The sequence below is a fragment of the Ursus arctos genome, unplaced genomic scaffold (genome assembly GCF_023065955.2).
Source record: "Ursus arctos isolate Adak ecotype North America unplaced genomic scaffold, UrsArc2.0 scaffold_14, whole genome shotgun sequence".
NCBI classification, from domain to species: domain Eukaryota; kingdom Metazoa; phylum Chordata; class Mammalia; order Carnivora; family Ursidae; genus Ursus; species Ursus arctos.
Window position 1 is genome coordinate 12,876,062 of NW_026622808.1, and position 12,274 is coordinate 12,888,335.

A 12,274-nucleotide genomic window follows, 5' to 3' on the forward strand; every position below is an offset into this window, starting at 1 on the left:
TGTCCATTTTCTTGACTGCCCCTCTCCCCAGATAAAAGGGGCTGTGACCGTCAGTGACAAGGGAGGGGAGTCAGAGTTCACTTGCACACAGGACTTCTTCGGCTCTGGGCTGGCCTCTCTTCGAGAGTGGGAGGGACTCCTGGGTCCAGGGGCACCTGGCCCTGGGAATCAGCTAGGAACAAAATGGGTGAGTCCTCCCCTGTTCTAGTGTGCAGGGGCCTGAGGGCCACTGTCGCAAACCCAAACCACACTGATTCTCTGACACTGCTGGGGTCTGAAGTCCTAAAACCCAGCCGTGGGCAGGGCTGGTCCCCCTGGGGTCCCACTGTGAGGGGACACGTCCCAGGTCCCAGCCTTTGGAGACTTTTATGTCCTAAAGACCACCGTCAAGATTTTAAAATGTAAAAAGAACAGGGGCACCTGGGGGCTCAGTTGTCACCTGCCTTCCGCTTAGCCCCTGATCCCGGGGTCCTGGGATCGAGTCCCACTTCTGGGCTCCCTGCTCAGTGGGGAGTCTGCTTCTCCCCCTCCTTCTGCCGCTCCCCCTGCTTGTGCACGCACACACTCTCTCTCACAAATATAATCTTTTAAAAAAGCAATTAAAATGTAAAAAGAACAGATGCATCCAAAATGCAACCGATGTGTCCAATGCACCAGCCTGAGATAAAGTAATGGACAAAACAGCCAGAAACCCCCATCCGGCCCATGGCCCAGTGCACATTCTGGGGCAGGGAAGGTGGGTTCAGCTCAAAGGCCAAGAGAAGGGGCGCCGGCCCTGCAGTGTTCAAGTGTCCTGTGAGGCAGCGCCCTCTCCCCTTCCCTCTGGAGCTGCTGCCGCCCCGGTTTACAGAAGGAACCTCAGGCCGGCGCCCTCCGTCCACACTGCGTGTGCTCTCAGTGTGAAACCTTGGCCCCTTTCTTCTGGGAAATCAATTCTCTGCAAAATTAAGGCTCCCTGGCAAAAGAGCATCATGCAAGCAACGCAGGGATTTCCAGCTGGCCAGGGCTCCCGGCACCACAACTTGCTCATCCTGCGACCCCCAACCCTGTGCTCCTGCCCCACTGGGGAAAGGGAGGGACATCCCCTTTGTTGGTACAGTTTAACGGGCTCTACCCACGGGGTTGTGGAAATGGCTGGGGAGGCCCGGCTTCCTTCGAGACTTCCTGTTCCCTCCCGGCCAGCAAGCACCAGCTCCCCACAAAGATACTGGTCGAAGCCAAACCCCACCCAGCAATCTGGCCTGAGGCCAGGAAGGGGCTGGAGGCTCGGTGGCTGCTGGTCCCACAGGGAAACGGGGTGGGGCAGAGGCACCTACCTCACTCCTCCCCCAGGGTCTTTGCAGGCTCTGGGCCCGGAGCCTCTTCCATTCCTGGTGTTCAACGGTGTGACCCATATGCTTGGGTTTCCCACGGCCATTTCGCCTCATTTTCTGTGTGTGTTTCTTACTTCTGTATGCTTCTGTTGATGCTTTTGCGTTAAATGAGTATTTTCTAGTGTACCATTTTAATTCTTCTAATGATTTTTTTCGTACCATATGTTTGGTTGTTTTTTTTATTGTGACAAAACATACATTAAGATTTGCAATCATAACCGTCTCCAGGTGCACAGCCCCGCGGCATGAAGCACGCTCACCCCGTCCTGCAGCCACCCCCACCCTCCGTCTCCAGAACGTTCCGTCTCCCCACACGGAGACGCTGTCCCCAGGAAGCACGGACTCCGCACCCTCTGCCCCAGCCCTGGCTCCCACCAGCTCCTCTCTGTCTGTGTGGATGGGACGCCTCTGGGGACCTCCTGGGAGTGGGGTCCTGCGGGATGTGTCCTTCTGGGTCTGGCTGCTCTCGCTGAGCCCAGTGCCCTCGGGGTCCGTCCACGTCGTGGCAGGTGTCAGGGTCCCTTCGTCCTAGGGCTGGGTCGTATTCCAGTGCGTGGACGGACACCCGGGTGCTTCCCCCTTTGGCCGCCGTGACTCCTGCTGCGCACACGTGAGTCTGTTCGAGTCCCTCGGGCTGACAGCTCTAACCCCTTGTCCCCGCCGTGCTGTCACTGTCAGACCCGCACACGTGTTACAGAAACCTAGCAGTGCACGGCGGTTACGTGACTTCGTTACTTGCTGAAGGCTGGCAGGTCCCCATCAGGGGCGCCTCCTGGGAGCATTGGGCAGAGCGGGCGTCCCGCGCCCCGGCTTTTCCTCCTCGCTCCCGGCTGACCGTCGCCCCCGTTGGAGTGCCAGCTCCCGCGCGGCGCTGGGCCTGAACCCGCACACCTCTGCAGGAATATGAGGTTCCCATGTCTCCCAAACACGAGGCGGCCGGCGCCGGCCCCAGCCCCAGCCCCAGCCCCAGCCCCCGGGATCGCAGCCCCGAACAACCGCGGCGGCCGCTTCAGTTTGCGCCTCCCGCGCTCGGCCCTCCGGCCAGCAGAGGGCGCGCTCCTCCGCCCAGGAAGCGGAAACGCCTCCGCGCGGACGGCCCAAGGGCGGGGCGCGCTGGCGACCTCGTGATAACTGCGCAGGCGCAGAGGGGGCGGTCCTTTCCGTAGAGCTGACAAGATGGTGAGTGCTTGGGGTTGGCGCGGTTGTTCCTGGCCCATCCGACGCCATCCGCGGCCTAGCGGCGCCGTGAGGGCCGGGGTCGGGCCGCTCGGCTGCGCAGCCTCCTCCAAGCCTCTGGGGCCTCCGACTATGGGGGCGCGGGGTGGGCCTAGCTAGTGTCGGGACGACGCGGGCCGGGCGGGCTCCCTTCCGCCGTCCGGGCGCGGGGGGCCTCGGGCCGGGTGGGCCTCATCTGACCCGCGCCCCGGCCCGCGCAGGCGGAAGTGGAGCAGAAGAAGAAGCGCACGTTCCGCAAGTTCACCTACCGCGGCGTGGACCTGGACCAGCTGCTGGACATGTCCTAGTAAGCGGCGGCCGGGGGGGGGGGGCGGGGGCCGGGGAGGGGCGGGGGGCGGGGACGTCCGGGGTCCTGCGGAGGGCCGGGGGCTGGGGGTGTCCTCGCGGCGGGAGGGCCGGGGGGCCGGCGGGCGTCCTCCGGCTCAGGCGCCGCGCTCTGCCCCGGCCGCAGCGAGCAGCTGATGCAGCTGTACAGCGCGCGGCAGCGGCGCCGGCTGAATCGCGGCCTGCGCCGGAAGCAGCACTCGCTGCTCAAGCGCCTGCGCAAGGCCAAGAAGGAGGCGCCGCCGATGGAGAAGCCCGAGGTGGTGAAGACGCACCTGCGGGACATGATCATTCTGCCGGAGATGGTGGGCAGCATGGTGGGGGTCTACAACGGCAAGACCTTCAACCAGGTGGAAATCAAGGTTCGTGGGGAGCTGGTCTGGGTGGGCGGGGGCGGTCCTGTCCGCACACGGTCACCTGACGCCCCGCCCTGCTCGCCCCCCCGCAGCCAGAGATGATCGGCCACTACCTGGGCGAGTTCTCCATCACCTACAAGCCCGTGAAGCACGGCAGGCCGGGCATCGGGGCCACCCACTCGTCCCGCTTCATCCCGCTCAAGTAGTCCGTCCGCCCAATAAAGGCACAGACTTGTGTATACAGTCCGGAGTCCGAGCGTTCCTTCCTGGTGTCCTGCTGTGGGCAGGGCGTGGCCACACTTGCGTCGGGTTGTTGGCGCCCTGAGACAAACCGGGGGTCCTGTGCTGGCTTGTACCCCGGCCCGTGGACCCTCCAGCCTCAGAGACACGGGTGGAGCTGCCCTGCCCTTGCTGGGCTGCTCCTGCCACGTTCTCCATCACGGGGGCGGTTTCCACAGCTGAAGCGCATGATCGGTAGGAGCCTCTGCACACCTTGAGCCTTTCTTCCCTCCAGCAGACACACCTGCTCTGTGTCCCTTGCAGCGCAGCCTGCGTCTGTCTCGAGTCCCCGGGTCTTTCATGGTGTCCTGGCACCCCCCTTAGGATTTGACGAAGGGTCTCAGCGCTGCTCCGTAGAGCGTTTTTCCTCCGGTTTGTCTCCTGCCCACCAGCAAAGAGCCGAGCCAAGATGGCAGGTGCTGCAGTAGACCCCCTGTGACTGTCCAGGCCGCAGTTTCTGTGACTCGCTGGGGATGCGTGTAGGGGAGAGGCGAGGTGGTATTGAGGTTTTGGCCTGAGTAAGGTGACGTGGGGGTAGCAGGGGGACGTGAAATTAGGTGCCTGCTACGCATAAGGTGTCGGCACCTCTGGAGGTGAGGGATGGACAGGGCACTGAGCTGGGGTCCGGAGGCAGGGAGGGGAGGCAATGAAATGAAAGGAGCCTCCTGCCTCCCCCACCTCTCCCCCCTCCCTACAGTGCTGACTGCTGTCATCTCTGGCTGTTTGTTTTTTCCTAGACTTTACCTCCGGGTTGCAGCATAGTCTGCTCGCGCTGTTATCTCTCGAGTTGGAGTTGGTTAAATTGTTAGAAAGCTGGGGCTGTTGTGTTCGTGGTTTGTAGCAGAAGGCCGGGAAAGCACCGGGACAGGGTGTGACAAGACGGCACAGGTCCTCCAGTTCGGCAGAAGGGAACCACAGTGTGGAGACCAGATGGCCTGGAAGTGTGTGCAGCTGTCTGGCACTTTCCCTGGGACACCACGCGCTTACAAAGCCCTAAGGGAAATAACAGCCCTGTAAGAAGTGGGGCCGAGTGTCTAAACAGGCAAAATCAAAATACTTGGGCTCAACTTGTTTTTTTCTTGCTTTTTTTTTTAAGATAATCATTTGTTTTTATTATATTTTAAAAGATTTTATTTATTTGACACAGAGCACAAGCAGGGAGAGCAGCAGGGAGAGGGAGAAGCAGGTTTCACTTGCAGGGCGCTCTGTGCGGGACTCAATCCCAGGACCCTGGGATCGTGACCTGAGCCAAAGGCAGACGCTGAACCTGAGCCGCCCAGGCGCCCCCTTGCATTTCTAAAGCCCCCCCAAAGGTGCCGTGCAGAAGTGGTTGGTTCCAGGCCTGGTGGGAAGGGAGGCTGATAGGAGGGCCCTGGAGCTTCCAGGGGGACACTGATGAACGGCAAAGGTGGGGGACTGGGGGCCCTTGTGACAGCCCTCTACCCTGGTTTGACTGCAGAGAGACTGACTAGAAACTTCCAGTCTATGCTGTGAAGTTTGGGTGTGTTAGATGGGACATTCACTGAGTCAGGCCAGTGCTTCCGTGGTTTCAAGGCCATCGTCAGTGCCATTGCCTGCACACTGGTCGGTACCGTCTGTACTCACAGCACTTGAAGCAGCCAAGCCTTTGTGTGACCTCAGACTCGGGCCCACGTGGCCCCACCAAGAGGAAGGTGAGGGCTCACTGGTCTCAGTTGTCTATCTTGGGAGTTTTTATTAGTTTCAGGAATAGAAATTAGTGATTGATCCAGTTGTATACTAGCACCCAGTGCCCGGGCAATTCCATCACATGCCCTCCTTAGTGCCCATCACCCCATCCCCTCCCCACCAGCAATCCCGTTCCTAGAGTTCACAATTTTGTCAGAGTGAGCACAAGCAGGGGGAGTGACAGGCAGAGGGAGAAGCAGGCTTCCGGCTGAGCAGGGAGCCCGACGCGGGGCTCTATCCCAGGACCCTGGGAGCATGACCTGAGCCGAAGGCAGACGCTTCACCGACTGAGCCACCCAGGCGCCCCTTTTTGGAATTTTTATAATTAAATTGAATAGAAGAAACGTTTTCTACGTAAGGATTGGCAAGGGGGAGAAGGATGCCCAGCGGGAATGTGTGCCTTCACTGGAAAGTGGTTTTTGGCCCTGAGCATGAAAAGCCGTACAAATGGACAGTTTTTAGGCCACCGGGTCCACGTGCAGAACTAAAGGTGCATGCAAGCAGACAGGTGTCTGAGGTCCTCCATCTTGAGAGGGGCATGGGAATGGCAATGGATGCCAGCGGGGGGTTGATGCCTGCTCACCTCGAGGGAGTGGGCAGACCAGCCCTGGGACTAAAGGGCCTGCCCTGCGTAAAATCCACGGATGTCTTTTAAACAGTTTGTTGTGTTGCCTAAAACCAAGCAGGACGCTCCCTGTGACAGCAGCGTTGGTGTCACCTGTCCCCCTTTCAGAGCCTGTAACCCTCACTGGAAGCTTCCAGCATGGCCACCATGGGCCGTCTCTGGGCTCAGGATGGGAGTGGTCAGTGGTTACCGTTCTTAATTTTCTGCAGGTTGAATTTATGTCAATGAATTAGGTATGATTGGGGGACAATGCCTATTAATGTTGCAAGCAAAAGGAGTTGTGTCCTACTGAGACCCCAGCCATCAAGTGGCACTCTAGGCCAGGAAGCCCTTTCCTGAGGCCGGGCTGTGGGGCAGGCAGGATCCTGCGTAATCAGGGCTCTCTACCCCACCAGTCTGTTGGCCTGAGGGCCAGTTTCTGCCTTCAGACCTCCCAGCCCCATTCTTGACTTTCTGCCCTTCTGGATCTGGTCCTCTAGTGCAGCTCCAGCAGGATGCAGCCCCCACACCTGTACCCAGAGTCTCCTAACCTGCCCCCCCATCTCTACTATCTCAGTAGGAGGCAGCTCCCACTCCAGGCTTTGCCTGGACTCCCCTGCCCAGTTGGCCAGCAGCCTTTGGAGCCTGTCCTAGATCTGGCCACTTCTTTGCTATTTCTCACCTGTTCATCGATTTGAAATAAGTAGATATTCACTTCCTCACATCTGCAGGCTCCAGAACAGCGCCTGGAGTCCTCAAGTGTCCCACCAGACCCTGTCGGCCTGCATGCCCGCTGCTCTCCTGGCTAGTTTTCACTTCCCAGCCTTTGCATGGGTTGTGCCCTCTGCCCAAGTACCCTACCACTGATTCACGGCACCTGCTTGCGGAGGCCACGGTAGCGTCCTTCTCTTGCTGCTTGTTCTTTGCTTTCCCAGGACTTAGCACAGTTCCTAATAAACCCCTCCGTGTCTCTGGTCTACCTTCCACGTCCTATCCCTCCTGGACCAGCACAGAGCCTTCCGCCCTGTTCTCCCCGCTGCCGCCAAGGGGCGCCGGTGAGCACCTAGTCGGGCAGATCCCTCCTCTGCCCGCAGCCCTCCAGGGCTCCCAGGTCCCTCGGGTTAAAGGCCTGAGACCTCCCACGTCCACGGGACCCAGCACGACCCCTCCCACACACACTTCGTCCCCACCTGCCTCCTCCCTTTGCTCCCGCTGTTCTTGTGCCGGGACGCTCTTCGTTGGGTCTACTAAGTGCTCTTCCCGCAGCCCTCCACGCCCCCACCTCCCTGCTGTTTTCAGCGCTCACCGCTAGCCAGCTTACCGTCATTCCCTCTCCTCCCAGTGTGTCCGTTTCCCACGAGCAGGGTTTTGACTGTTCGTTGCACAGGGCCCAGAACACAGCAGGTGTTTGATAGATGTTGGTTAAATGACTTGAATGGATGTCTGTTTACGTGTGGTGTGGGCCAACAAGCCCCCTCCCAGCTCCCAGCTCAGAGTCCGGCAAACCGGAGGCGCGCGGCAAATGTTTGCTGAATGACTAATGGACTGAGCGCGCAGCCCGAACCCGGCTGCTGCGGACCCACTGTGCCAGCGGGCAGCCGACTGCGGCCGCAGGGCGGCGCCCCCCTCCATCCTTCCGAAAGCTCCATTCTCCTTGGGACCCCTTGCGCTTCGGGTGCCCAGCCCCCCCGGCGAGCCCCTCCCCACTCGTCCTCCGCCCCCACCCCTCTCCAGTCTCCCACCTTCCTCTCCCGAGTCCTCAGTCCCGCGAGACTCCCTTCCCCCGCTCCTGCGAAGTCCCGCAGACCCGCTCGTTGGTCGCCCCCCCTCCCCAGAAGTCCCCGCCCCAGCGCCGCGGAGCGAGCCCTCCCCGCAGTCCCTCCGCGCAGGCGCAGGGAGTCTCGGCCGTGCCTCCCCCCTACCCAAGCGGCCGAGGGCGGGGCGCGGGCTGGTCCGGGGCGGCCGCGGCTCCATGGGGCTCTTGGGGCTGCTGAACCTGCTACACTCGGCCTTCTTCGGGGACCAGGTAGGGCGTGGGGGGCGCTCCAACACGCGCACGAGGCTTGACGGGTCTGGGGTCTCGCGCAGTTGCCGCGGAGACCGTTGCCAGGGAAACTGCCTCAGGCTGCTCGCCTGGCTGGGAGCCCCTCCCCCGCGTTGCGGCGAATCCCCCCCACCCCGGGTCTGCGCAAGCGCGGCCTTGCCGGGCCCAGCTCCCGGTCTCCAAGGGAGACCCCCCGGACCCCTCCCCATTACGCGGACAGAGAGAGCAGCTGGGGCGGGGGGACTGCGAGGGGGACCGTCCTGCCGAGGGTCCGTCCCGTACAAGCGGGTGGCTGCCGGGCCACGCCCTGCACCGTTTCCGGCCTCAGTTTCCCCTCTGGGCTCCCCGTGTTGGGCCGACTCGGACGTTGGCTGACGCTGAGGTTCATAATATACATCCCACCGGGCCCGAGTGCTTTGCCGGCCTCTGTAATCGTTCCGAACCCTGCGGCTCTAACATCCCCAATTTAAGAGGATACTGGGTCTGGGGGCACAGCGGGGAGGCCAAGGTCACGCCTTCAGCAGGGCTGGGGCCTGAGCGCCGGGCGGAGGCGTCCGCGGAGGACCGGGCCTGGAGGCTGATGGGGAGCTGTCCGCGGTGCTGACAGGAGGCTCGCTCGCCCCCTACCCGCTTGGGGAAACTGAGGCCCAGAACCCTGTCAGGCCGCCCACCCCGGATCACGTTCCGGGGGCACGGCCCCACCACTCCCCCATCTCCAGTGGCAGTCCTTCCTCGCCCATCAGGGCCCTGCTCCGTCACCCTGCCCGCGCCCCATCTCTGGTCGCATGACAACCTGGTGTCTTCCTGCTTCCTTCTGCCCCCCCCCAGCTCTGAATGTGTGGGGGGGACACCCTGGGTTCTACCCCCAGCCCCTAGCACATCGGGGGGGTCAGTGAAAGAGGGCGGGGCATCAAGTGGGAATTGACGCTGAGGTCAGGCTCAGAAGACTCAAAGACACTCTGTGAGTGACCGTGTTGTGTGCTGGCCGGAGGCTGGGATGGGGGTGGGGCGGGGAGAAGGGAAGATCTCAGGGCGAGGGTGGGGAGGAGCGAGCCCCATGATTCAATTTTCCCCTTGAGAGCCCAGCAGTGGTAGGGAGCACGGAGGGTCCCAGGGAGGGTACGTGGGAAGGGTCTCCCCACTAGGCCTGGGTACTGTACAATGGGGGGTCGCTTCATTCCCCCAAGACTGGGACTGGGGTACTGGGCTGCTGTGGGGTTTCCCAAGGCTCTGTGGTTCTTGAATTTCCAGTGATGCCTGAGTCTGTGGCTCAAAAATTTACAGGGTCAGGGATTTTCGAGGGCGAGGAGGGGCAGGGGGGTCAGAGCTATGAAGTCCCAGAGGCTTGAGGACAAGGGCATCTTGCCTTGGGGTCTTGGTCCCATGTGCCCTCAGCCTTCCAGGCCCCAGGGCTGGTGAGGCTCATGAGTGAAATCCAGCAGGGTGCTCCCTGGCTTAAGCCTCAGTGTCCTTATATGTATGAGGACAAGGCTGGCCTTTAGACCATCTAAGATTCCGGCTGAGAGGGGCCTGGGGAGCAGTGACCTCTGAGACTGGGTGGGGGAGGTAAGACTTCGCTCTGTGCGGGCAAGGATTCTCCAACCCACCTCCCAGTCAACAAAACAGGAAACTGAGGCCAGAGAGAGGCCCAAGGTCATGCAAGGGAATCAAGGTAGAGCTGAAGCTGGGGCCCTGGGCGCTGTCCTTTCCCCACCCCCATTCCAGCTTTGCCCAGTGTGTCCTGCTCTTTGTGGTCAGTTCAGCCCATGACTCCTCCAGGGGACTGCCCCTGCTCTAAACCCCTCATGATGACCTGATCCAGCCCCACCAGAAACCCACATCCCCTGAGAGGGCATTGATCTCAGCTCCAGGAAACGCACATGCTGTTCCTTCAGCCTGAGCTGCTGTTCCCCTCACTGCTTCCATGCCCGACTCTTATTCATCCTGAAGAGGCCAAGCACCCGTGTTCCTTTCTCTGTGCAGCCTTCCCAGAAAGAGCCCCCTTGCCCACTGCACCCCGTCCTCAAGCCCCACAGGCTGGGGACTGCTGTGTCTGGCTCTGGAGGCTCCTCTCAGGGCCCCCAGCATTGCTAGCCCAGGACAGGCACCTGGCACGTCCTGCAGTAAACCCAACAGAAAACAGTGTGGTCCCCGTGCCCTTGGCTGCCTGTCCCGTTGTTCATTGCACCGGCCTTACTGAGCCTGCAGCCAGCTCCCCATTTTACCGAGGGAAAAACAGGTTCTCCCAGCCAGGAAAGACAGAGGCAGGCCCCCTAAACTGCCTCTCCTGGCCCAGAGCCTCCTTCGTCCTTTCGGGCGTGCGTGTGTCTGAGGCAGTAAGGACTGGTCGCAGCCATGAAATTCTGGCTCTGGGTGTTAAACCCTCGAGTGGTTCTGGGGACCCATGGAGGATCTGAGACAGCTGGGACCCCAGGCCTCTCCCTCCTTTGCCTCCCCTTCTGTGAGGGTGAAATAGGAGCGTGATGAGAGACAGAGACACAGGGAGACAGAGATTGAAGGAGACCGAGCGACATGGGGTGGACGGGAGTCATGGCAGATGGCCGCGGACAAGCTGTGCCAGGGAGACAGTGAGAAATGCCGGGGTCCCAAGTGCTTCTCGGCATGCCCGCCCATCCCCCATGCTCAGCCCTTCTTGCCAGCCGTGACCCTCTGGTGGCGGGGGCTGGGGTGTCCAGCCTGGATCCTCAGCTCTGCCCCGCCCTCACCCATCTGCACAGGGCCTGGCTGGATCCGTGGGGAGGGGCTGGCCTGGCTCCTGCCCGACCCCCTCAAATTCTGATGTAACATCCAGCACTGGATGTTTTAGTCTCAAATTCTCCGGATCCAGCCTCGGGAGGTTCTTAAGACCGCTTTACTCCGGAACGGGTGGGGGACATAGGGTCCTAGACCTCGAGGCGCCCCCTTCTCTTGGAGGGGGTTCACCCCCCTTTCTCTGCACACGCAGTCCCTGAACCCGCCCGGAGGCCCGACGCCCCGTTGCAGCCGCTGGTCCCCGCCCTGGGGCCGCCATTGGCTGTTGCCATGGTACCAGTCCGTCTTCCCGCGCCGCAATTGGCCACGGCGCCTGCATCCCGCATCCCGCATCCCGCATCCCGCATCCTCCCCCGCTCGCGGTGGTCTCGCCCAGCTCCAGGAGCGGCGGCGCCGCCTGGCCAGGCCGGGACCGGGCTTTGTCCGCCCCAGAGCCCTCTGCCTGCGCCGCCTTGACCCCGGAGCCCCGGAGCCCACGCCCCGCGGCGCCCCTGCCAGCCCAGCCCGAGATAAAGTAAGCGGCGCGCTTCCCTGGGTGGAGGGCAGGGGGCGGGTCCTCCGCCTCTGCTGGGGGTCTCCATCTCTGCTTCGCCTGCCAGCACACACTGCGGAGCCTCCGTGTCTCCAGGGTGGAGCCAGAAGGGAGACAGAACCAGTGAGGTGGGCACCTGCATCACTGCTCTCCCCACGCACACACCCACTCACAGGGTCGAACGCTCGGATCTCCCACAGTCTGCAGGCAGGCCTGCTGTGTGTTTGGGGGATAGCGCTACACCTCGCTGGACATCAGTTTCCCTCTCTGTGAAGTGGGGTTTGGACTGAAGGAAAGAGAAGGAAGGGCCCCTTTGGGCCACATCTATGCCATCGTCCCCTGAAATTTGGCCACTCTCCGCTCAATCAGACCAACCCCCAGCTATTGGTGCTTTCCCTTCTGCAATGGAGATCTCCCAAGGAGGCTCCTGGGAGTCCCCTGGTGCAACCTGGGGTGGAGGGGCAGGCAGGAGGGCTTCCTGGAGGAAGCTGCACCTTGAGGGATGGCAGGAGTCGGGAAAGGTGCTCCAGGTGGAAAACTGCACATGCAGAGGCCTGGTGAAAGAGCACTACTGTGTGGCTGCAGGTGGACGTGGAGGAATCGGGTCTTATCTCGAGGGCACTGGGGGGCCATGGGAAGTATCGGAGCAAGGGAGGGATGGAGTCCAAACAGTGACTTCCAGAGCTTCCTTCTGGTTGTGCGTGAGGAGTGGACTGCGGGAGGCCAGTGAGGCTGTCCTGATGGGAGGAGTGTGGGGAGCTGGGGGAGTGGGGGTCCAGCTGCACAAAGCTTGAGGGGCTGGTGGGAGTGTGGAGTTGGGGACTCAGGCTGAAGGGAGGGGGGTCTGGTGGGTGGCCTGCTGCCAAGGTCGGGCTGATGAGGATGCGGGGAGTGAAGGCATCCCAGGTTTAGCCTGGAACGTCCACAAAGACACCCGTGAGAGAAACGGGGAGGCAGCCCTGGGTGGGGCTCAGGGAGGGGACCTAGGATGGTTGAGGGAGTGGGAGGGGGTGTAGGGGGTGTTGTGCCTCACCTAGTGCTTTGTGT

The 12,274-nt window shown here is 61.7% G+C and overlaps 1 protein-coding gene across 1 annotated transcript; it reads left to right on the top strand.

Moving 5' to 3' along the window:
* The first annotated feature begins 2,458 nt into the window (after positions 1–2,458).
* On the top strand, positions 2,459–3,532 carry RPS15 (ribosomal protein S15). The gene is made up of 4 exons (XM_026480911.4): positions 2,459–2,552; positions 2,810–2,895; positions 3,061–3,295; positions 3,382–3,532. Exons 1-4 carry the CDS (start codon positions 2,550–2,552, stop codon positions 3,493–3,495), a joined length of 438 nt encoding a protein of 145 aa, XP_026336696.1. The 5' UTR covers positions 2,459–2,549; the 3' UTR covers positions 3,496–3,532.
* Positions 3,533–12,274: the final 8,742 nt, after the last annotated feature.